At 46.3% G+C, this 25,844-nt stretch overlaps 1 protein-coding gene across 1 annotated transcript in view; it reads left to right on the forward strand.

Moving 5' to 3' along the window:
• Positions 1 to 8,556: 8,556 nt before the first annotated feature.
• GLI2 (GLI family zinc finger 2) overlaps positions 8,557 to 25,844 on the forward strand; it is a 316,026-nt gene continuing 298,738 nt past the window's right edge. The window contains exon 1 of the mRNA XM_042780483.1: positions 8,557 to 8,701. Within this exon, the coding sequence (XP_042636417.1) occupies positions 8,557 to 8,701 (145 nt within the window). The remainder of the gene's footprint in view (positions 8,702 to 25,844) is intronic.

Here is a 25,844-nt window from a genome sequence, read left to right on the forward strand (position 1 = left end):
CCCGATGTTTACCCAGAAATTGTGCTAATCCCATTAATTCTAGAGATTTACACAGCTTCTCTGCTCTGTCTACTCCCATCTCCTGGAAAGGGTGGCGGGGCGGGGAGGGCAGCAGCTGATCTGCGGAAAGCAAGTCCTGGGATAGGGAGGGACTGCTGGGATGCCCTCAGGCTGGGTCCCACAAGTGCTCTTGGAATCTCAGGTGCTGGCTCACTGTGTGTACATCTGTTCCCTAAACTACCCACCACTGGGGAATGACAGTTTGCACGAATATCTTTCCTCCCCCTATTCCTCTCACTGGTACCTGTAGCAGCCAAGTTCTAAGCTTTTAGCTGGTATTGTAGCCAGAGGAACTACACTCTAGTCCTGGTCTTTCTCTTTCCATGTAAAGTGGCCTTGGGCAGCACACTTCTTCACTGGGGGCCCCAGCATCTTCTGCTGTAGGAACCACAGTGATGACATCCTCTTTGTAGATGTAAGGATGGGAGTGTTGGCGTGAGGACTGACACTGCTGGTACCAAAGAATTCCATAGTCTTTTCTTCTCCTCCTTTCCAATCTCTCTGGAGATTAACAGTGAATCATACTTCCTTCTTGAACTTCTTTCTTTCCTTGCCATACTGACACTATAGTTCAAGGGCTTTAAGTGACAGAGCCTCAGTTTCCCCATTTGCATATTCTGGAGGCTAGATCCATGTTCCCAGAAGCCTGCCCACACTATGTCCTAACGCTGGTCACATTCTCTCCCCCTGTGCAGAGGGCACTCTAAGTCTCCTGCTGGTTCTCGGTCCATGGAGTCCCTAGCCCCCTAGATATAGCCTGGTTCCCTGTACCCACCCCATCTCTTGGGCAGGGCATCTGAGTTCTTTGGCTGGGTCTGGGGACCCTGGGGTGCAATGCCTACCTCTGCCCTGGAGAAAGTCACAGTCCCTGCCAGGTGAGTGCACAGCAGAGTGTGACCAGGCTGGGTGGGAGGTGCCATGATGGGGGTGTTCAAACCCAGAGGAAGGACACACATGTCCATCTGAGGGATGAGTATGAGGAATCCCTGCTAGCCTAGCTGGGTCCCCAGCCCAGTGGAGGCAGGAAGCCGCTGTCAATAAAGACTTGTAGAATAAAGGGTCAGTGAGTGAGTACACAGCTGCAGGCTCTAGTACCTCCTATCCAGTTCTGCTTCAGCAGACAAGCACCTCCTATGTGACCATGGGGATTTTCAAGGGACAGCCCCAGACAGAGCCTCGGCCTTTGCTCCAGCTCTGCTCCCTGCTGCCTCCCCCATGGTTCCTGTCCACCAGTCTGGCCCCCTTGAATCTTGTGGTAGTTTAGTTTGTGTGTCAACTTGCCTGGGCCTGGTTGAGTGGCTGGGCAGCTGGTGGTAGTTAATCCCCATGAGGAGACTGGCAGTCAACTCCATGGTGGGATCTACCACAAGCAGTTGGGTAGCTGCCTTTGAGTATGTGGTCTGCTTCCTGTATATAAGGAGAAGCCTTTGGGAATGGTCTCTAGCTTGGATCCTGCATGTAGCTACATTGTTGCTTAGCAGCCTGCTGTACTCTGCCAGCCTTGGGACTTAAAGTGGACTTAAGTTAATGGCCTGCCGTGTGGTTTGGTAACATCAGGACTGTGCCTTTTTACTTGTCAACCTTGGGGCTTCTCAGCCTCAGCAGCCAGCAGCTGTCTGAATGAAGAAATGCCTCTAGCTCCAGTGGGCTGGGAGCGGGAGGTAGAGCTGGACCCCAAAGTTGAGGGGCTTTCACCTAGCCCCTAGAGCCTGGCACTTTGAACTTGGACTTAAAGCCTCCAAATTGTAAGAATAAACTCCTGTTTTTTTAAGGCCATCCCATTTGTGGTATATTTCTTGTCGGAGCAACACTAGGTAACCAGAACACAATTTGGTACCGAAAGAGTGGGGTGCTGCTCTGACAGATACCTGAAATGTGGAAACAGGAGTGGAGTGCATCCTTGACCCGAGACTCTGGCAGAGAGACCCTGGCATACGGCATGACAGACGGCAGGGGCAGAGCCCAGAGACCAGCATGAGAGACGGCAGGAGCAGAGCCGAGAGAACCAGCATGAGACACGGCAGGAGCAGAGCCGAGAGAACCAGCATGAGACAACAACAGCCTTACCAGCCCACAGAGGAGAAAGCTTGATGCCTTTGGTTAGGCGGCTTACTGGTGGAGTGGGTTGCCTTCAGGCATTAATTGGCAGAAAAGCTTGATATGAAATGGAGTAGCAGGTTGGCCAGGCCATGGAGCAAAAAAGCCGAGTGCTTTCTGGGCAGGGTTTTTCAGCGGAGTGGGTTGCCTTTGGCATTAATCGGCAGAAGTGGAGACCAAGGAAATGGAAGCAGAGATGCCTCAGCCTGAAAGGGTAGGACCATGGCCTTTAGGAGCGGAATGATCACAGCCCCCTAGGTTTCAAAGAGCCAGGCCTTCACCAGCTTGGTTCTGGAGTGTGGGGCTGCTCGTTCATGTGAGCCAGTGGGATGGAGCCATAGCTGCCCACGAGTGAGGGGGTGGGGCTGCCATGCCCAAGAGGGAGAGGAATGGGGCCCGCCAGGCCAAGGAGGTGAGGTCACCACTTACAGGAAGTAGGGAACTGGAGCCATCCAGTGCAGGAGACCTGTACAAATACCACCCATTGAAGGTCTGCACAGGTGCCAAGTTGACAGGGGGTGGAATTGTGGTAGTTCAGTTTGTGTGTCAACTTGGCTAGGCCTGGTTGAGTGGCTGCACATCTGGTGGTAGTTAATCCCCATTAGGAGACTGGCAGTCAACTCCATAGTGGGATCTACCACAAGCAGCTGGGTAGCTCCTTTGGGTATGTGGTCTGCTTCCTGTATATAAGGAGAAGGCTTTGGGAATGGTCTCTAGCCTATGGCACATTTGGACCCTGCATGTAGCTACGTTGTTGCTCAACAGCCTGCTATGCTCTGCTGACCTTGGGACTTATAATGGACTCAGCATGGTCACTTCTAAGTGTATCCCATACTTTGTGAATCTTGGTTTCCTCCTCTGTTAAACATCGTGAAACTAAAGATCATCCATGTAAAGTGCTTGGCACCTGGTGCTTGTTACAGGTTCCTTAATCCAGATGCTATTTTGATTTCTCTCTCTCTCTACACATATACATATATATTTATGTACACACACACACACACATACACACATATATACGTATATATATTCAAGATGTGTTCCAAAGTTGAGCTTAAATTCTCTTACCTGAGCTTGTTAAAAGGAAAACCCAGGCAGTCCACACAGTGATTTGCATTTAAAAGAACCATGAATTCCTACCTCAGAGCTTTCTGAGCAGTACTATGTGGTGGTGGTTGACAACAAATACAACGTGGGGTGCTGAGGTGTCTGATGGGCCATATGAACTGACTTCTCCAGGGTTCCCTAAGAAGGAATGAACTGGGGAAGGGTCAAGGGCTTCCCAGGGGAGGCCACATCTTGATGGAAGAGTAGTTTGTCATGCACAGGAGGGAGTCGTGTTTGGTGGCAGAATGGGTGATTGTAAAGTGAGGTTGGGTAGATGTTAGGCTTTGGGGAGATAGATGGTAGACTTGACCTGCAAGACAGAGGACTAAGTAAGGCCATGTTCAGGGATGGATAGGGTGAGATTAGGTGTTATGGGAAGAGGATGACACGGAGGGGGGTCCAGAGATGTGGAAAATGCCTAGGCCACAGGTGCAGAGAGTTGTGGGTTGGCAGAGGCACCATAGGCCATGGGCTTTGGAGGTGAAGTGATCACAGTCAGTTGGATGTGAATGGGGATAGGTGCCCCAAGAACCAGCCCAGTGGTTGCTGGGGTGGTGCCATGGAAGGATAAGGGCAGAGAAGGAGAAGCAAATGTGGAGCAAAACATGCTGCTTGTGAGAACAGATTTTTAAAAGGGCTTTTAAAAAATTCTGGACAATGATTTTGGCTGGACTCTTTAGGAAAGCTATAACTCACCAAAGAATTTTCTCTATCACCACCTGCCTGATTTTGGTGGATTTTAAAGGACTGTGGAAACCAGACAGGCTGGTGTGTGCAGATGAAACCAGGAAGCCAAAACTTGGGCTGTTAGATAAGGAAGCCACAAGAAGACCGTCTTCTTGCCCTCCACCCTCTTCATTTTGTATACTCTTATTTTAGGCTTAGATCCAGGAGTAGTGTGGACACTTGTTGTGTTGTTGTTATGTGCCGTCGAGTCGGCCCCAACTCATAGCGACCCCTCCTTGGGTTTCCAAGGCAGTATCACTACAGAAGTAGGATTGCCCAACCTTCCTTCCAAGAGTGTGGACACTTAAGAACATACAATTCTGGGTCTACTGATAGACGTTTAGCTTTGACACCCAGGAAGAGGAACTGACTATTGCCTTGTTGTCTACCACAGTGGGACCCCTGAGCTTGTTCCTGGAGCCACCCATCGGCAGATACACCAGTACCCCTGCTTGCTTAAACAACAGCAGAAAATCTCCCTTGATTCCACATATTCCTCCAGCTGCCCCCCTCCTTTCTCTGCTTCTTTTAAAACAAAACTTCTTTTTTGAAAATGTTTACATTTATTATTTTCATTTTTAAAAAGTAAAATATGACACTCTTGTTATAATACAATGGAGTACACTTGACTCAGGGAAGAAGCTGCTGAGTCAGTTTCTAGTAAAACAAAACTTCTTGAACAGAATTATCAGTGTCTCTGTTTCTATTCTCTTCCATTCTCTCTTTGGCCTCCCTCCACCACCAGGCCTTGGCCACCACCTCTTGATTGGAACAGTTCTTGTCAAAGTGACCAGTGAATGACATGCTGCCAAGCCTAGCCTCAGCCCCTGGCCTCACCTTTCCTATTGTTTCTCAGTAGCTTGTGACTGTGGTTACTCCTCTGCCTTAAAACATCACCTTTCTTCTGTTGGCTTCCAGGATCTCACACTCACCTGTATTGTCCCTGACTCCCAGCCCAGCCACCATGACCATTCCTACTCACTCTCCTTGGCTGGCTTCACCTTCTCCCCTCCCCACCCCCCGACCTCAAACCGTTGGGTGGGATGCCTGGTGACTCAGTTCTGGAACTTTTTCTTCTCTTTGTACCCTCTCCTATGACTGTCTTATCCATTGACTGCTATATTCACATCCACAGCCTCTGCCTCTCCTCTGAGCTCCAGATTCATGTATCCAGCAGCCTCTGTTTCGCTTCCTCCTGGATGCCTTTTTCTTTTTTTAATAATATTTTGTTGAGTTTTTGGTGAAAGTTTGCATAGCAAGTTAGGTTCCCATTTGACAATTTCCACACAAATTGGTGACATTGGTTAAATTTTATCACAGTGTGTCAAGAATCTCTTTGTGTTCAGTTAGTTTGCTTTCCTTTAATTTCCCTGCCCTCTTTTCTTCTTCCCATCATTGCTTTTGAGCACTTGCTGACTTTTTGGTCTCATAGTGATGTTTTTCAATTAGGGCACTGATGATACAGGTGACATTCTTTATTTTGTATGCCACTCTAGTATTTCCCTAATTGGTGATATCAGGGGATAGACTTGGTTCTAGGTTTAAAGAGTATCTCTGGGTAATAGTCTCAGAGAGTCCTCTGTTCTTTACTGTTCCAGTTTGTCTGACCATTTTTTTTTTTTTTAATGAGAATTTGAGTTCTCCATATTTTTCTTACTTTCTTTTTTGGGACTCAACTATTTACCCTTGGGAGCTCTGGTGGCGTAATGCCTAAGGCACTTGACTACTAACCAGAAGGCTGATGATTCAAACCCACCAGCCACTCCTGGGAAGGAAGATTGGGCAATCTACTTCTGTAGCGATACTCCTCAGAAACCTAAAGGGGGGTTGCTATGAGTTGGATCCAACTTGATGGCAGTGAGTTTGGTTGTGGTATTGTTACCCTCTGGAGCTCTGGTAGTATATTAGTTAAGGCATTTGGCTGCTAGTCAAAAGGTCAGTGATTTGAACCTACCAGCTGCTCTGTGGAAGAAAGATGAGACAGTCTGCTTCCGTAAAGATTTACAGCCTTGGAAACCCAATGGAGGTCACTATGAGTCAGTATTGACTCAATGGCAGTGAGTTTGGTTTTTATTTTTCAATTGTTAGCCTGGTCAGAATGTTCCATGGTGATAGCCAAGCATCGTCTAGTTCTTCTGGTCTCAGAGTAGGTGAGGTTGTGGCTACTGTAGACGTCTTTCTTCTCTGTGCTTTTGGTTACTTCTTACTGTTTTGCTCCTGGTGAGCAGAGACTAATCGTTTGTCTTAGATGGCTTTTTGCAAGTTTTAAGACACTGTATGCTACTCATTTCACTAGGATGCAGGTCATGAGTTTTGTGAACTATGTTATACTATTGACTGAGTTGTCCCAAGAGACTGTGGTCCTCCTGAATGTCTTAATAGGCATCTCAAACTGAATGAGGTCCAAATTGAACTCTTGATTTCTGCCCCCAAACTTGCTTCTCCATCACAGTCAATGGCTCCACCAATCATTTGTCCAGATACTCAGCCAAAAATATGAGGCATCTTGTACACTCCTCTTTGTTTTGAACAATTTGATTTTAAAATTTCTATTCTGAAACATTTGATAGGAACCCTGGTGGCATAGTGGTTAAGTGCTTGATTGCTAACCCAAAGGTCTGCAGTTCAAATCCACTAGTCACTCCATAGGAGAAAGATGTGGCAGTCTCCTTCCATAAAGATTACAACCTTGGAAAGCCTATGGGGCAGTTCTTCTCTGTCTTATAGGTTCACTATGAGTTAGAATTTGACTCTATGGCAATGGGTTTTTGGTTAATATTTGATATAAGCCCCATATTAGCAGTATCTGCAAATGATGGCACATGTTAATAAAATGCTTGCTTGTGACTCAGTTGGAGATAGGGACTTTACCTGGGCCCTGCATCCACCTGGGTGTTCCTACCTTACCCCACAGCTCTTTTTTCCACTATACCACCATCAAACTCATAGCAAGGTCTGTCAGCTCTACCTTCAGAATGTATCCCTGTTTTCACTCCCTCCAACAACACTGACATAACCACCATCATATTTCCTGGGTCTTTGTGGTAGCTGCCCAACCCCACCATACCCTGTTCTCCACACAGTAGCAGAGCTATCCCTTTACAGCCTGAGTCAGAACTCTCCAAGGCCTTCCCTGATCGTCTGCTGCTCTTCAAGTAAGCTAGGTCCCTTCGATCCTGGCCTTGGCTGCTCCTCTTCCTTCAGACCTTCCTTTGGCTTATCCTCTCATGCTGCCCACTGCTGCTTCTGTGCCCTGTCCTCTTTCCTGGGACAATAGACCCTGTCTGCCCCTCCAACTCTCCTCTCCTCTCACTCTGCTCTATTTTCCCATACTGCCTCTCACTAACTCAGATTAAAACATACGTTTATCCCTCCCTCCCCTTATTTATTATCAGTCTCCCAAGTAGAATGTAAACTCCCTGTATTGTATCCTCAGCATCAGACATGATGCTTGGTCAATAATAAAAAAAGCAAAACAAAACCTGTTGCAGTAGAGTCTGACTATGATGAGCCCATGTGTTATAGAATAGAACTGCCCCATAGAATATTCTTGTCTGTAATCTTTGTGGAATCAGATCACCAGGCCTTTCTTCCATGGCACCGCTGGGTAGGTTCCAGGCACCAAACTTTAGGTTAAGTAGTTGAGCATAAACTGTTTGTATCCTAGGCAACTTATGAATGCTCAAAAATATTTTGACTGAATTGTGTATACGTGATGGAATGACGATGGAAAGGTATCTACTGAATGGATGAACATACACATGAATAAATGATGGATGAATTCTGATGAGCAGAGAAGAAGCAGGAAAACTATGATGTTTCTTTAAGGAAAACCAGGAATTGTTTTTTGAGGAATTCCTGTGTGGTACAAACATTTAATGTACTTGGCTGCTAACTGAATGGTTAGATGTTTGAATCCACCCAGAGGTGCCTTGGAAGAAAGGCTTGTTCATCTACTTTAAAAAAAAAAAAAATCAGACACTGAAAATCTTATGGGACACAATCTTACACTGGCGCAGTTTGGGTCACCATGATTTGGAATTGTTACTAATTATATCTTTATTTACCATGTTTCCAAGTTAGAGTCTTTACTTCTGCTTTCATTTCTCAAGGTGTGTTTTTTCTTTTTTTTTCAAACTTTTAATTGTTATTTGGGTGGAAGTTTATAGAGCAAATCAGTTTTCCATTCAACAGTTCATACACATTTTGTTTCAAGCCATTGATTGTAATCCCTACAATGTAAGCAAGGTAGTTCTTGCTGTTTGTTACTCACGTGGGTAGGAACTTGTTGCTTAGATTTTAAAAATCTGGGTAAAAGACCATGAAAACTCTTGGCTGTTGTCCATGAGGTCGTTCAAAAGACCAAACGAATCTCAGGACTATTAATACTCAAAATTAATTAAAACCTCCTTCCCAATTACGATAGAATTAAGTTAGTTGCTTTAGATGCATGTGACGACAGCCAGGAATCTGGGTCGGTGTTTTCTGGCTGGGTTTGGAGACTGTGTTGGTGAGCATCTTTGTCTTCTCCTTTAGGGTTACCACAAAGGATTATGAGCGGCTAAGATGGAGATGTCGGCCTCATCCCCTGCCACGGAGAAGAAAGACGGCAAAAGTGGGAGCCTGGAGGGCAACAGCTTTCCTGACCTGGGCAAGAAGTCCTCTCCGCTAGCTGTGGCTGCAGCAGCAGCTGCAGCAGCTGCCCAAGGAGGTACTTTCAGTTTTGCACACTTTGCAAATGTCAGGGGTGTTTTTCATGGGCCTATTAGGATTTGATTGGAGTGGTGGCATTGTCATCAGTCTTGCATGCTGATTTTATGGAGGGCAGAGTCTCAGGGACCTTAGCCAACGCCTGCAGGTTTTCTTGATGACCTGGCCACCCCAAATTCTGGGGTCTGGGTCATCTCAGAGTCCAGTGGGTGGGTCCTGAGGAAGTGAGCACTGCTGGTTGGCCTTGGGGTGAATTCAGCTGGCTCATTTGAGATGTGCCCAGAGATGCCGCCTCTTGCCTGTTGCTGCCAGGACTATTTTGGAAAGTAATTGTCCTGATCCTTTTGGCTGTAATTAGAGGGTCAGGTACTCAGTTTAGTATCCTTAGGTGAATTTCTGGCCAACTTAATTATAACAGAAGGGCTGCACGAGCCACGGCCTCTCATTTTACTGCCCCAGAGAAAAATCCATGGTGGTTTCCACTAGCCTCTGCCAGGATCCCACTGGGAAGGTTTGGTGGGAAGACGGGACCTCCCCTGTGTCTGTGCCCTCCATCTGGAGGTTACAGGACTATTTCTGTCTCTGAGGAGTGGAGAGACTCAGATTTCTTTTCATTTCTTTTTTCTTCAAGTGCATTTAGTCATCCCCTGTTGCTCAGGCACAGCTCTGAGCTGCCAAGGGAAATGAGCCCTCCCTCAAGGCAAGGTGTGAGGCCCTGCCTTTCAAACTTCCAAGTGTGTGTGGGTCTCCTGGGGTCTTGTTAAAATGCAGATCCTGGTTCAGGAAGTGGGTCGAGGGGCTGGGTTTCTACATTTCTAAGTGGTACCCCATGGTGCCGAGTCTGCTACCCCTTGGACCACGCTTAGGGTAGCTGGGGATAGGACCCAGGGAACTTCTCAGAGGGGTGATTTTGAGAGTGAACTGAGGTGGGGCCCTGGATGTGGGACCTTTGGCAGGGGAGGGTGGTTCCAGGCCACCATGGCGCTGTTTGAGGTGGGCTTTGGCAGGCCAGCCTGAATAAGCATCATGATACCACTGCCCCTGTGGTCTTGCACCCTAGGTGGAAGGACCCTCCCCTTTGGATTGGAGCTTTCAGGCTGTCCCACTGTGAGAGAGGCCAGTCTGTTTGTGGGTGGGGTAGAGGCTGTGGTGGGTGTAGTAGGAGGCCTGCCCCTCCACAACAGGAGGAGGTGAAGGAGCTGTCAGGAGGGAAGAGAGGAGAGGGTAGTGGTAGTGAGCAATATAGCTCTTTGGGCCATCTGTCCACATTTTGGGCTAGCTGTGTCTGTATATTGTCCATTCCTTTCCCTAGATGAGGCCCACCTTAGTCTGTGGGGACTCCTCAAGCTGTCCCTTTGCCTGAAACATAGACCATGAGCTCTGGTGTAACTTTGGCCTGTCTTGGGATCCTGAGGGGGTACCCACCCAGGGGTCCTCAAGGCAGCTGCCTCAGTCCAGCGTCTGCCTCCCAGAACCATGAGTGGATCGTGGAACCATTATGCAGCACAATTTACAGCTGTGTCACAGCAGCAGAGAACAGACTTAGGCAGTAATTAGGGAATAATTGGAGGGGAAAGCCCCTCTGTCATCAGGCCTGGTTGTCACTGTTTGGTGAAATAACAACAGATGTTTGCAGGGAGTTCTTGATTGTGGGAGTGGGTGGTGGGTGGCAGGCAGTAGGCCCAATGTCCAGCCCAATGTCCATGCCACCTAGAATAGCTCCTCTGACCCCTCCCTATGGGCCCTTATTGCCTGACTCCAGTTGAGCTTGGCTGGTGAGGCTTCAGCAGAACCTGGCTGAAAGGTGAGTTGGCCTCCCTCAGCCAAGGTACCCGAGGGTAGGTGGCTTCAAAGTGGCAGAGTACACTCCTGCTGCTGGACCACTGCTCTGGACCAGAAACTTCCCCAGGGACTGCTGCTCCCTGTGTCCCTCTCTGAGCTGCTTGTTGGGAATGGCCTTATAGGAGCAGCTGTTCAAGAACTGTCAGCTCTGGGGTGAGGGAGGCTTGTGGGGTGCAGCACAGAGGGCACTGGATGGGGTCATACTTCCAGTATTGCCCCTGGGCCCCAGTAGAGTAAGCAATTCCAGTCTCTTGGCTTTGTTTTCCTAAACTTATCAGGAGGGGATTTGATACATGTGCCTAAGGTGTTTGACTGCTAACCAGAAGGCTGGCAGTTCAAAACCACAAGCCACTCCTCGGAAGAAAGATTGGACAATCTGCTTCCATAGAGATACTGCCTTGGAAACCTAAGGAGGTGTCGCTATGAATCAGGACCTCAGTGGAAGCAAGTTTGGGTTTTGGTTATACAAAGTCTAGGACTCCTTGGGGTGTGAAAGGTTAAGTTGTTCGGGTTCTAACCCAAAGACAGGTTCTTCAAGCCCACCCAGAGAGGCTGGAAAGAAAGGCTGGCAGTCTGCTTCTGAAAAAATCAGCCACTGAAAACTCTATGGAGCACAGTTCTGCTATGACACACACAGGGTCTCCATGAGTTGGAATTGTTTCGATGGCAACTGGTTTTTATTCAAAGCCCATGATCTTGAGATGTCATATCCTCCTTAAATTTTACTAGGTAGCAACAGAAGTGCTGTGAGTAAGACTCCTCATTACCTCAGGAAACTTGAGTTCTACAAGGCTCCTCATGACGCTGTTCTGCTCACAAGGAGATTGGATTGCCCGGCTGGTGAGGTGTCCCAGGGCTGGGGTGCCAGTGGCAAATGTGGTTGTGTGTCCCAACACAGAAATCCCTTAGGGGTAGGACTTTCTCACACTAAACTCTGGGATTCAGTGGTTGATGTTGGGCTGGCATGACATGGCACCTGAGGGTATCTTTGTGGAAGTGAGTGGTGTAATGAGAGCACCATGTGGGATCAGCCAGGAGCTGGGCCCATAAAGGGCAGCTTGGTAGAGTTGGGCCTGTGTCACAGGGCTGGGTGTGGACAGTAGGTGAGGTAGAAAAAGGGGGATTGCATAAGGCCTGGAATGAGGCTTTGTGTGGTACACACTGGATGGAGTGAGGGTGCAGGGAGCTGAGTGCTGCTAGCTGAGAGTCCCTTTCCCTGAGTCTTTCTGAAAAAGAATGAGTAGTCACTCTAGTGTGAGAGGGCTTGTCTATGGCCTGTTTTCAGAGTGGGTGTGGGGTAGCAGGGTGTGACTGAATTGATACCTCTGTTGCTACTCAAGTGCCCTCTCTAGTCCACATCAGGCCCTTGACCCATGACTTACTTCTTTCCAGTCTAGTTCATTCTTTCAAAAACCCATGAGATTGTCCCTATGATGGCATCATGGATGTTAGCTCTCTCAGAAAGGGTAGTTTACATCAGATTAGTGTTTTCTGGCTTATTACTTCTGCCAAGGGTGGCTGGATCCCATGTGAAGATGGCAGGGGTGCTATGGTGAGAAATGGGTGGGAGTGGGGAAAGGGCCAGACCCTACAAACCAGCAGGGGCTGTGTAAGCCATGTCTATAAGGCCTCCAGGTGTAGGGACCTTGTATTCCAGACCAGCTTCTTGCCCCTCATTCAAGCCCAGCCCTACTGCATCTCGCTAGTTCCAGGGGCTTTACTTTCACCACTAGAATTGAGTGAACACACCTTTAGGCAGCAAGATTTCATTTTTGCATTATTTATAACTGTGAAAAATTGCAGACAGCCTAACTGCTAAATGATAGGGGATGGAGTAATTAAACTATGGAACATCTATCTACTGGAACATTAATTGGTTATCCAGACTTTATAATAGCCAGGGGGAGATGTTTATGTTGTAATGTTAAGTGAAAAAAAGCAGGATAAAAAACTATATCTTAATGCTGTCACAACTCTATCATAATATGTAGAGATACATATTGTCAGAGATGGTCTAGATGTTGTGACCTGAGGTGACTTTTCTTTTGTTCCTTCCATATTTATCAGATTTTCTGTAAGTATTTCCATTGTATACAGGAAGATCTTCCGCCTTTTTGAACCTTCTGTTAGAATGTAAAAGGAGATCTGGTGGTATAGTGGTTAAGGCACTTGGCTGATAATCAAAAGGTTGGTGGTTCAAACCCACTAGCTGCTCTATGGGACTAAGGTGAGGCAGTCTGCTTCCATAAAGATTTACATCCTTGGAAACCCAATGCAGGTTGCTATGAGTTGGAATCAAATCTATGGCAGTGGGTTGGGTTTGGTTTGGTTAGAATATAAATACCTCTGAGAGGAAGGGGTATGCTAGAGCCAGCCCATGCTGACCTGTGAGAGCCATGTGTGCACATCTCCTTCTAGCTCTGCCATCAGTTACCTTAGGTTGATAATTTGAAATTGACCATGGTGGGAATATTTATACTATGAAAATCAGCACACACTACAAATTAGGGTGACCCTCCTCCCCCTAGAGCCTGTTTTTAAACATTTACCAGCACACTGCTGATAATATCTTAAGCCTCATTCAGGTTCATTGACAACTAATTGCTCTTAAGCCCAGTTAGGAGTGAGATAGAAAGGGAGGAGATGAGGTATAAAGGAAGCAGGAATCCCCAGTAACAAAGCTTGAGAAACAAGCAGCAGCTTTGTTGTTGTTGTTGTTATGTGCCATTGAGTCGGACCTGACTCATAGCGACCCCTGCTTGGGTTTTTGAAGCGGTATCACTACTTCTCCGAGAAGTGGCTGGTGGGTTTGAACCGCCAGCCTTCTGATTAACAGCTTTAGGAGGAGTATTAGGGTGGAGTGGCAGGCCTGTGAAAGAGCCTGTCATTCAGTACCTTCCATTTTATAGATAGGGAGTCTCAGGTCCTATGGGGAAAGGACGTATCCAGGGCCATCAGCTTCTTCACCAGAGAGCTGGGCCTGGACCTTGGGGCTCCCAACTCTTGCCTTGGTGGGAATCGCTTTTAGTGTTTCAGATGAGTATTTCCTTTTAGACTCTGTTGAAGGGTGATTTGGCTCTGAAAGGCCCAGCCCCATGGTACTCTGTGGGAAGTATCAGAGTCTTGGAAAGGTCTCCATGTCTCAGTTTTCTCATCTTTCCAGTGGACTAACAGCACCTATTCTCTTTCAGCCAGAGAGGCCATGACTTATTTACAGGAGGGTCCATACAAGTCACCTGGCCTGACTGGCTTTGGTTGCTTGGCATCCCCCATGAGTCCACATGGTCAGACCACTGGGAGCTGGGTGTTTCCACTCTACACTGCTGTCCTGACACACTTCTGTGCACCGAAGCGTGCATCAGCAACACCTTTGCATAGCAGAGCAACACTGCACCAAAGGAAAAAGTAGCACTGTGGTCAGACTGTTGGTTGAATCATCTGGCAAGAGCAGCTTCTAAGAGCAGACAGCAGAAGCACTGGAGGCTGGGTTCCTTCCCAGACTCCTTAGCTGTTATGTTGACACTTTGAAGGCCATAAATCTTTAAAAACACATTTTGGCCCAGAGATTTTTTTCCTTTGATTTCTAAAATGGCGTAATTTTAAAGGCAATTTGATTCAGATGTTTCTTAGTGCTTTATACCAAAACTGTCTTAACTGCTGTCATATTTTCCTCTTCGACAGTGGGTATTTTTTTTCCAAAAATACTTCTGAACTTCTTTGTGTGCCTCAACTGAGCTCTAGGGACCAGCCCATCTAGATCTGGCTGGGAGGATTGGAAAGGCTCCAGCTGTGAAGTTGGGAGGTAGGTCTTGATCTGATGGGTTTTGTTAGTCCCTGAAACCAAACAGCTGAGACCAGGATTAGGAATTTTGTGAATTACCTGTGATGATCAATATATAACTTTCCTGAACACCTACTGTGTGCTGGGCTATTGGTTCCCCTGTGTGGTTCCATATCAGCAGCATCCACTGGAAACATTAGAAATGCAATTCTTAGGTCCCACCCCAGACAGGGGAGCTCTGGTGGCATAGTGCCTAAGGCATTTGACTACCCCAGACTGACTGAGTCAGAGACTGGGGGTGGGCCCAGCAGTCTGTGCAGGTTTAAGAACCACTGTGCTAGGCCTGCTATACTCTAGCTGCAATAGGGCAGGTACTTGTTGAACCTTAATGCTTCCATCTGTAAAATGGGAATCATATTAGGACCCATCTCATAGAACTGCTATATAAAGATTACAGGGAATATAATGCAGGGTGCCTATTCATGCCCAGCCCAGGGTGCTCAATGAATAGTACCTTCTCCCTCTATTTCTGTTACTACAGGCAGTACAGGGTAGTAAGAAGCAAGCACAGACTCCTTAGTCACATCCCAACTCAGCTGACCTTGAGTAAGTCACTTAGCTTGTCTGTGTCTTAGTTTTCTCATCTGTGAAATGGTATTTACTTCATCTTGTGAGATTTACTTGAGTTTATGTAAAGTGCATAGAAAAGTACTTGATACTTAATTAGCTCTACATGAGGTCCAAGATAAGCATTTGATTTATTAACTGTTTCATTCCTCTTATTTTTCCTTTTCTGGGTCTCTAGGCTCTGCCAGACTTAGAAATTCTCCCCTTCACTGGTCACCTTTGCTGGCTGACCCACTGAGGCCAGACAGCTGATGGGAAGCCCATATTTCTAGTGTTTTCATAGTCAAGGGTGTAGAGAGAGCCTGGGGTTCCTGTCCTGTGTGGGTGACCTTAGCGTGTCACGTGACCTCTTTGTACATTGGAGGTTTGGACATCACCAAAGAGGTTGTCAAAGCTGGCCAAACCTTTGAATCTCAGGGGACAAGGATAAAGACTGCCTTTAAATCAAAAAAACCAAACTCACTGCTGTCGAATTGATTCGACTCATTAGCGACCCCTCCTTGGGTTTCCGAGGTGGTATCTCTAGGGAAGTAGACTGCCCAGTCTTCCTACTGAGGAGTGGCTAGTGGGTTTGCTAACCAGCCTTCTGGTTAGCACTCAAATGAGTTAGGCACTGTGCTACCAGAGCTTCCACAGACTGCCCTTAAGCCTACTAAAGTGAAATCTTTCTGGATGGGGCGTGAGCCTATGTATGTATACATTTCTTTATTTTTTAACTTTTTGTTGTGATTTGGGTGAAATTTTACAGAGCCTATTTGTTTTTCATTCAACAGTGTTACACGTTTTGTTACATGACATTGATTGAAATCTCCACATGTAACAGTTCTCTTTTCACTTTCTCCTTGGTGTTACCTTTTCCCTGTGTCCTTCTTTGCTATGCATTCCTGCCTCCTGAGCTTTCTCCCTGAACAAACTGTCCTTCTGATCTCCCATAGTTGATTATTCTAAGGAGTACACCTCTCTGGTATAATTGTTCAATTCATGGGCCTATTGTTTCGCTGAAAATAAAGCCACTAAGAATGAGTTTAATTCCTGGCCCAAAGGGTGACAAGGGGCCATAGTCTCGGGGGTTTTTTGAGGTTACCGGTCTCTATCTGACTGGTAAGCTTGGTCTTTTTTTATTTCTTTGAATTTTGTTCTACATTTTTCTCCCACTCCATCCGGGATCTCCAATTTTGATCCTTTTTGGAAGAGTTGGCAGTGGTAGCCGGACACCATCTAATTCTTCCAGTCTCAGGGCTGTGTAGGCTGAGGTTTCCATGGTCCACTAGCCCCTTGGACTAATTGTTTCCATGTATCTTTCATTTTCTGCACTCTTCTTTGCTCAGGATGAGAATAGATCAATTGCTACATCTCACATGGCTGTTGGCAAGCTTTTAAGATCCCAGGCACTACTTATTAAAGTAGGATGTACCACAATGATTTTGTGTACTATGTCATGCCAATTGAGCTTGATGTTTTCTGGTCCTGAGCCTGTAGGCTGAGCTATTCCCTGTCTTAAGGTGCTTGGTTATGGCTAAGAAGTTATCTTAACTTTGCCCCTTTTAGCTCTATTACATATATGGAGATTTTTATAGCACATTCAAATATGTATGTATGGGCCTGTGTATTTTCAATAGCCTTCCCAGGCATAGCCAGTGTGAAGCACAGACTTGATTAGATCCCTTTGAGTTCTAAAGAGTCTCAGATTGGTGGACTAAGCAGTCACTGCTTGTTGGTAAGGGGAGGGCTATGACCAGGACGTCTGACTGGGGGCAAACACGATGACTCTCACCATGGTCTTCCTACTGTTCCATAAAGCTTCTTGTGCTGCCTCCATCACACTGGCAGCCCCTTTATTACTAGTCCTATGGCTTATTTTAGTGTTTTCTCTGCACTGGATTTTCACTTTGGAGGATGCATTGGGGAGTTGTGTGGAAATTTCACTATATATGAATGAGTCAGACTGCCAGCATTTTCACAGTGATACCCAGAGCTAGAACATCCCGCCAAACCCACATTTACCTTATTGTACCTAGGAGTCTGTCTGACCCCCTTTCATTGATGAATGCTTCCCTGTCCCTGGTATCTCTTCAGGCTCTCTCCCCTGGCAGGGTGTTCATATGAGCAGGCCACTGTGTCCCCCACCATGTCCCTCAGCTCAGCACCCACCTAATCTGTGATTTTGGAACTGGGACACTGAGTCCAACATTTTTGTGCCAGGCCATGTGGGAGTTGGATGACCAGCCAGATCTTTTCCCACCCTGAAGTTCCCTGCTCTTTTGCTCCAGGCCTTGTGTCCCATTCCCTTGGCTCTATGGACCACAGGGAACTTGCAGAGAGGACCAGCCTCCCTGGCTTACCTAAGCTGCTCTGCTGGCCATGTTTGTGCCTTAGGCTGGGGTTGCACTCAGGTGTGACTAAGTGGGCAATTATTCTTGTTTAAGTGATTTTTAGAATTGCTGTGATGCTACTTCTAAGCTTGTTTTATAGCCTAGCTCCATGGAGCAACTTTCCCATCAGATTTTTCTTGGAGCTCTCCCTGATGGCCTGTCTCACCCAGAGGGCTGGTGCAGCTTCACTGGGGATTCAAATGCCTGGTTGGACCAGAGAGCTGGAGGGCCACTCCTGTGCACGTTAGGCACAGAAGGGAGGACACAAGCCTGGGGTTAATGAGACCTGGACTTGTCCAGCTTACTACTTACTTACTACCTGTGTGTTCTAGGGGAAGTCAGTTAACTTCTCTGAAGTCTGTAAAATGGGGCTAATAATGGTACCTACCTCTGTGATGTAGCAAACCACAGAAACCAAATGTGTTGTGTCAAGTTAATTCCAGCTCATGGTGACCCTGTGCGTTATAGGATAGAAATGCTCCTAGGGTTTTTGTGGCTGTAATCTTTACAGAAGCAGATCACCAGGCCTTTTTTCCGTGTCACTGGGTGGGTTTGAACTGCCAACCTTTTGGTTAGTAGTTGAGCACAGACTGTTGTAGCATCCAGGGACCTACATCTGGACTACTGTGAGATTCAATTGGAAAATGTGTATAGAGGGGTTGGCAGAATGATTAGGTAAACATTAGTAATAGGAATCTAAGCATTGCTCAAGCATATCATGCCTCAAGATGGACATTAGACTCTGGATTCTAAATGTGCCACACAATGGACTAGCATCCATAGTCACCACTTGCCTCTAACATAGCAGCCTTTCCCCTGCCCCCTGCTCTGCCTGTCCCCAGTGGTGGAGCCACAGCCCAGGACTGCTGCTTCAGGTGGTGCCCCATCCTACCTGGTTGCCCATGCAGTGCTGTGAATGAAGTCCTCACACATGTCTGCATTAAGACTTGTATCACTGTGTTTTCTGGCTGGTGCCCATGAGCTAGTGAGCTCTGCCCTTGTGTGATGAAGACACCCAGGGCATTGCTGGTGGCTCCCGAGGGCCTTGGCCTCTCCCCAACACTTCCTTATTTCTTGTGGTTCATTCTGGATGCCTAACTAATGAAGAGTGGGAAGATTGAAGTTATGTCCAGTTATAAAACTGGGAGAAGCTTTAGAGAGAGTCTCATTTGAATCAGTCCATTTTACAGATGGAGAAACTAACGTTCAGGGGCATGAAATATAAACAGTTACCAAGTGATGCCACTGGGACTGGAATTCAGTTCCCCCAGGAATTTTCCATGAAGTAGGACATAGCCCCCCAGCCCTGTCCCCTCCTGGTCCAGACCCCCAACTTCTCAAATTGATGATGTTTATGTTGGAAACATTTTTCTGATGTTTGCTTCTGTCAAAACTAATTTTAGCATTTCTAAAGCTTGGTAAAAATACAGCCTCATTACTTTGATGTCAGTGCATAGTTTACTATTAGTATATTCTGGGGTTTATCATTTTAGTCATGTTTAACACGGCTGCACGAGGCATGCTCTATTAAATCTGGCTTATTTTACATTCCTGTCCAGAATTATTTATTTGTAACAATTTCCTCTCTATCAAAAGACACAGCTAATGCTGTGTTTTAATGTGTTATTTACACACAAAATAACCTATTTACAACTCAGTGTGCGCTGGAGGGAGAATAGATGGGCCCCAGTTCCCTGCGTTCTGTTATATCGGAGTTTAACAATCTGGATTGCTAATAGAACCATTTATCATTGGTGGTGGTGGGGGGTTTATTTATTTTATGTTTGTGACCAGGTCTCACCACTTCTGCTCTCTGAAACACTTTGGGGGTAATGAAGTCAAGCTGGGTGTTTGGGGTGGATATAGGATTCCTAGAGGAGGAGCAGGACTCTTGCTTCCCTGACCTCTGGATTCCCTAAGTTCCTGTGTGGATCGCATGGAAGGTTCCGAATGTGGATCAGCAGGATGGAGACAACAGAGACCTAGAGGAGCTAGGAGCTGCTCCTGGGAGTATTGTGGACCTAGGCGCTCTGCTGCAGAAGAATCGAGCACTGCAAGGCAGGGGCACTCGGGAGGTTGACATCAGTCTTGTCCAGGGAGCTTTGCTGAGGGCAGCATCTGAGCAGGGGCTCTTGGTGTGTGTGACTTTCCCATGGGCAGGAAGAGGAAGGAGAGGGTGGACGTGGGTAGGAGAAGGAGCAGCAGAGCAACACTTCGGGGTACAGGGGCCCTAAGATTAGTGAGTTGACCCATTGGCTCCAGTGTGGAATATGGGAGTGGCACAGCTATGGAGCCTGAGAAGTGGAGCTTGGGCCTTGGTGCAACTGGACTTCCCTCCAGAGGCAGCAAGAAGCCAGCCCCTGAGACTCTTGCAGTGTCAGATCTGTAATATGAGCTCAGAAGCTCAGGTTGCAGTGTGGAAGGCTCTGGGCTGATGAGGCTGGAGGTAAGGGGTCCAGGGAGAGGCTGCAGCAGGTCTCAGGGTCCTGCAGTCAGGTGTGGCAACAATGGGCAGTGGCATCTGGGAATCCTTGTAACTGAGTTTATTAGTTTCCTAGGGCTGCCTTAACAAATCATCACAAACTGGGTGGCTTGAAGTAACAGAAATGCATTCTCTCACAGTTCTGGAGGCCAGAGTCTGAAATCAAGATGTCGGCAGAATTTCTCCTTTTGGAAGCTCTGAGGAAGAATGTGTTCCAAGTCTCTCTCCTAGCTTCTGGTGGCTCTGGAAACCTGTATGGTAGCATAACTGTCTCCTGCCTGGCATTTCACCAGTAGGCAGTTACCCGTTAGCTTGCCTCTGTATTAGTGCAGAGGCATATGGTATCATTCATTCTTCTTTATGAACCAGGTTACTATACGAAGTACACATCCTTTTCCAGGGACATTTAGGTCTCAGCAGCCTGTGGGCACTCATTAACCTGGAGAAAGTAGAGCTAACCAATGGGAGAAAGTGTTCAGAGAGGGAAGCAAAGATTGCTGACTGCAGGTTTTTGAGGACTTGATGCAAATGAGACCATTGTCCTATTTCTGGTCCCCAGACTGTGAGATGGCTGTACTAGTGCACCCCAGATCTGGGAGCTTGGGCATTGGCATCAGAGAAGGTGGAAAGAGGGATATCATTGCTGATGTGAATACTGATGGTAAAGTTCTTGGCTGACCACAACTCACAGCAGGGATTCATACCAGGCCTAGCTTCCCCAGCTCTGGGCTGACTATAGGAGGGAGAAAGAGGAGTGAGAAAGGAAGGGCTCAGCAGTTCTACTTCTAGGTGTATATCCAAGAGAACTGAACATATGTTGTTGTTGTTAGGTGCCAGTGAGTTGGCTCTGACTCATAGTGACCTTATGTACAACAGAATGAAACACTGCCTTGTGCTGAAAATACATATTTATGTAAAAACTTGTACATAAATGTTTATAGCAGCATTATGCTTAATAGCCAAAAAGTGTAAACAACTCAAATGCCCATCAGAGAATGAGTAGGTAAATGTAATATGGACTTTCCATGCAGTATCATCAGTTAAACCAAGGCCAGGGGCTGACTGTAGAGCAGACCCTCCATTGCTCATATGCAAGTTTAAGATGAAGCTGAAGAAAGTTAAAACAAGTCCACAAGAGCCAAAATACAGATCTCATCTGAATCTAGAGGCCATCTGAAGAATAGATTTGATGCATTTAACACCAATGATTGAAGACCAGACTCATTGTGATATAACATCAAAGACATCATACACGAGGAAAAGGTAATTAAAAAGATGGGAAAGAAAGAGAACACAAAAATGGATGTCAGAAGAGACTCTGAAACTTGCTCTTGAATGGAGAGCAGCTAAAATAAATGGAAGAAATAATGAAGTAAAAAAGAGCTGAACAGAAGATTTCAAAGTGCAACTTGAGAAGACAAAGTATTGTAATAAATTGTGCAGTGACCTGGAGTTAGAAAACCTAAAGGGAAGAACATGCTTGGCATGTCTCAAGCTGAAAAAACTGAATAAAAATTTCAAACTTTCAGTTGCAATACTGAAGGATTCTATGGGCAAAATATTGAACAAGGCAGGAAGCATCAAAAGAAGATGGAAGGAATACACGGAGTCACTATACCAAAAAGAATTGGTCAACATTCAACCATTTTAGGAGGTAGCATATGATTAAGAACTGGTGGTCTCAAAGGAGGAAGTCTAAGCTTCTCTGAAGGAACTGGCAAAAAACAAGGTTCCAGGATGTGACAGAATACCCATTGAGATTTTTCCACAAATTGGAGGCATTCACTCATTTATGCCAAGAAATTTGGAAGACAGCTACCTGTCCATCCTACTGGGAGTGGTCCATACTTGTGCCCATTTCAAAGAAAGGGATCCTACAGAATGTGGAAATTATCAAACCATATCATTAATATCATACACAAGTAAAATTTCACTGAAAACAATTCAAAAATGGTTCCAGCAGTACATTGACAGGGAACTGCCAGAAATTCAAGCTGGATTCAGAAGAGCATGTGGAAAGAGGGATATCATTGTTGATGTCAGATGGTTCTTGGCTGAAAGCAGAAAATACTAGAAAGATGTTGACCTGTGTTTTATTGACTATGCAAAGGCACTTGGCTATGGGGATCATAACAAATTATGGATAGCATTGTGAAGAATGGGAATTCTAGAAACTTAATTCTGCTCATAAGGAACCTGTACGTAGACCAGGAGTCAGTCATTTGAACAGAATAAGGGGTTACTTTGTGGTTTAAAATCAGGAAAGGTGTGTATCAGGGTTGTGTCCTTTCACACTTACTTAGTCTGTATGCTGAGCAAATAATTCAAGAGGCTGGACTATATGAAGCTCAAAACCAAAAACCAAATTAATTGCCATTGAGTCAATTCTGATTAATAGTGACCCCTTTTGGGTTTCCAAGGTGGTAAATCTTTACAGAAGTAGATTGCCCAGTCTTCTTTCCATGGAGTGGCTGGTGGGTTTAAACTGCCAACCTTCTGGTTAGCAGGCAAATGCCTTAGGCACTACACCACCAGATCTCTGGACTATATGAAGAAGAACATGAAATCAGGATTGGAGGAAAACTCTTTAACAACCTGTGATATGCAGATGACACATCCTAGCTTGCTGAAAGTGAAGATGACTTGAAGCCCTGACTGATAAAGATCAAAGACTACAGTCTTCAGTATGGATTACACTTCAATGTAAAGAAAATAGAAATCTTCACAACTGAACTAATCAGCAACATCATGATAAATGGAGAAAAGATTGAAGTTGTCAAGGACTTCATTTTACTTGGATCCACAATCAATGCCCATGGAAACAGCACTTTGGAAATGAAATGATGTATTTCATTGGGCAATTTTGCTGCCAAGACCCCTTTAAAGCATTGAACAGCAAAGATGTCATGTTGAAGGCAAGAGTATGCCTCACCCAAGCCATGGTATTTTTAGTAGCCTCATATGCATGTGAAAGCTGGACAATGAATAAGGAAGACTCTGGAAGAATTGATCCCTTTGAATTGTGTTGGCAGAGAATAGTGAAAATATCATGGACTGCCAGAAGAATGAACAAATCTGTCTTGGTTCTTCCAAGACAGCTGGAATATTCCTTAGAATCAAGAATGGCCAGAGTTCATCTCTCATACTTTGGTCATGTTATCAGAAGAGATCAATCCTTGAAGAAGGATATGCTTGGTAAAGTAGAGGGACAGCAAAAAAGGGGAAGACTTTCACCAAGATGGGTTTACATAGTGGCTGCAACAGTGGGCTCAAGAATAGCAGTGATAGTGAGGATGGCACAAGAATGGGCATGTTTCCTTCTGTTGTAGATAGGTTTGCTGTGAGTTGGAACCAACTCTGCAGCACCTAACAAGAATAACAACATCAACAACAACAATATCTAGGCAAATGGAATATTATGCAGGCACAAGGGGAAATGAAGTCCTTATACCAGAAGGTTGGTGGTTCAAACCCACCAGCCACTCCTTGGAAGGAAGATTGGGCAATCTACTTCTGTAGTGATAATACCTCGGAAACCCAAGGAGGGGTCACTATGAGTTGGATCTGATTCAACAGCAGTGAGTTTGGTTTGGTGGTTTTATACCTACTACAACATGGATGAACCTTGAAAACATTATACTAAGTGAGAGAAGCCAGACACAAAGGCTATATATTGTATGATTCCATTTATATGGAAAGTCTATAAAAGGCAAATCTAAAGAGACAGAAAATAGATTAGTCATTGCTAGGGAGTTGGGAGAAGGGGTAATGGAGTGTGATTGCTAATGGGTCCTGGGTTTCTTTTTGGGGTGATGAAAATGTTCCAGAATTAGCTAGAGGTGCTGGTTGCACAACATCATGAATATACTAAAAACTACTGGGTTGTACACTTTAAATTGGTGAATTTTATGGTATGTGAATTATATCTCAATTAAAAAAAAAGAAGGAAGGGAGGGAGGAAGAGACAAAGGAAGGAAATAAGGGAGGGAGAGAGGAAGAAAGCCTGGAAGGAAGGAAAGAAAGAGTACAGAAGGAAGGGGTGGAAGGAAGGGGGCTGCAGCATCAGGCCTGGCTTCCATGGCTCCCTCGGTGGGAACCCGGCTTCCCCCTGCCAATGAGCAACTTCCTAGTCAATTCTATAGGCTCCAGAAGGCTCTAAAAATAACTGGAGTGGAAGGAGGGTGTTTAATGACAAAGTAAATAATTACATTAAGGGTGTGAGTTTGGAGGGAAGCTGAGTAAATCACTTTTGAAAGTATACCAGCCTCCAACTTACTTTCAGTCCTTTATCTCTAGATTGCATCCTCCCTTTCACTTGGAATAATTGACTGAGAGTGGTGGGGGTTGGAGGCTGCAGCCAGAGGGCCTACCAGAGTCAGGGGGGCTGAGAGAGGTGGCCTGCAAGTGGAGGAGCCAAACGGTGGCAGAGTCTCTGTCATGCTGGGAGTGCCCAGGGTATGTGCTAGGGCTGGCTCTCTTCTCTTTCTTTCCCTCAGGTGGAGAGGGCCAGACTAGAGCAAGGATGCTGGAGCAAGGACACTATCAGTTTTCTGACTTCAAAGTGGACTAATACGCAGGGTCCATCTGGTCAATTGAGGCCCAGAGAAGGGAATGGGCTTGCTGTGCCAGATAGTGAAGCGCAGATCTGGGACCCAGGCTGAAGGGCGTTAGTCCCCCATGGTGTCTGAGATCCTCTGTGTTCAGGGCAGCCTTAGCTGGAGGGCAAGCATCAGGTGTGTTTCTGGGTAAGAACTGGGCTAGCAGCTTCTGGGAGTAGCAGAGTTGGCTACATTTGGCAGTCGGTGTCATGGCTGTTGGTACTCCTTCATTTATGCTCCTCCTGTCCTAGCATGTAGCCCTTGCTTTGCTCCTTCCCTTCACTGCCCTCCTTCCCTCTGTCCTAGTCCTCACACTGTCCTTGGTGAATCTTATTTGGCCTGGTACCTGTCCTCCCTCCCAGCCCTGCCAATGGGAAGTGGGCAGGTGCCCAAACTTTGATGGGGTGCCCTGGGAGGGATATTTGTGATATGTGGGGATACTTAGTAAGGATAGTTTTTCTCTGATGGAAACCAAGTCAGGATGCCTGGTTGCAGGTGACGGACACCCTGTCTGACTCTTTTAAACTCAGTGGAATTCTTGGTCTTCATAACTGGAAGTCCAGGGCTAGTTTTGGCTTTAAGATGGGCTAAAGCTAGAGGCTCAAATGCTGTCACTGGGGCACTACCACTTTCTCTTCATTCTCATGTTTCACTTTTCTTTGGGCTGCCATTTGACAGTCGAGCCCTGGTGGTACAGTGGTTAAGTGCTCAGTTACTAACCAGAAGGATGGCAGTTCCAACCCACCAGCTGCTCTGTGGGAGAAAGTTGTGGCGGTCTGATACTATAAAGATTATAGCATTGGAAACCCTATCAGGAAGTTCTGCTCTGTCCTATAGGGTTGCTATCAGTCAGAATCAACTTAATGGCAGTGGGTTTTTTTTTGGTTTGGTAGTCAATAGCTTCTCCTTACCAGGTAGGTGCAGATAAAGGTGGGCCCTTGCACCATGAACTCAGAGGGAGGGATGGATGTCTCATTCCAGATGATTCCAGCACCACTCCAGGAGCAGCTTTCCACTGACTGGGCTTGGGTTGCCTGCCCCTTGTGGATGGACCACTGTGACCAGGCCATGTGGTGTCTGATCAGGTCATGCACACCCGAGGTGGTGGTGGGGTCAGCCTTCTCGAAATTTTATGGGCCGTGAACCAAGGAGGTTCTAGATGATGTTGAACAGGCCAGATCAAGACTCCTACTTCCTTGAAGCCAGTAGGTAGAGGATGGACATGCAGCCCCTTGGGGCCCAGGAGATACTTACTGGAAGGTGACAGACTGAACACTGGCACTTCAGAAGCAATGATGCATCCCCTGGGTTTCACCCTTTGGGCTGCAACTGGAGTGACCAAGCCTGTTCCCTTCCCTAGTTGTCCTTTGAGCTCCCCATGAGGGGACACAAAGCACTCTCTGAGCAGCCCCAGTCAAGAGCTTTAAAAAGTTTTGGAAAGG

The sequence above is a fragment of the Orycteropus afer genome, unplaced genomic scaffold (assembly GCF_000298275.1).
Source record: "Orycteropus afer afer isolate SDZICR_OR568_19922 unplaced genomic scaffold, OryAfe1.0 scaffold00004, whole genome shotgun sequence".
NCBI classification, from domain to species: domain Eukaryota; kingdom Metazoa; phylum Chordata; class Mammalia; order Tubulidentata; family Orycteropodidae; genus Orycteropus; species Orycteropus afer.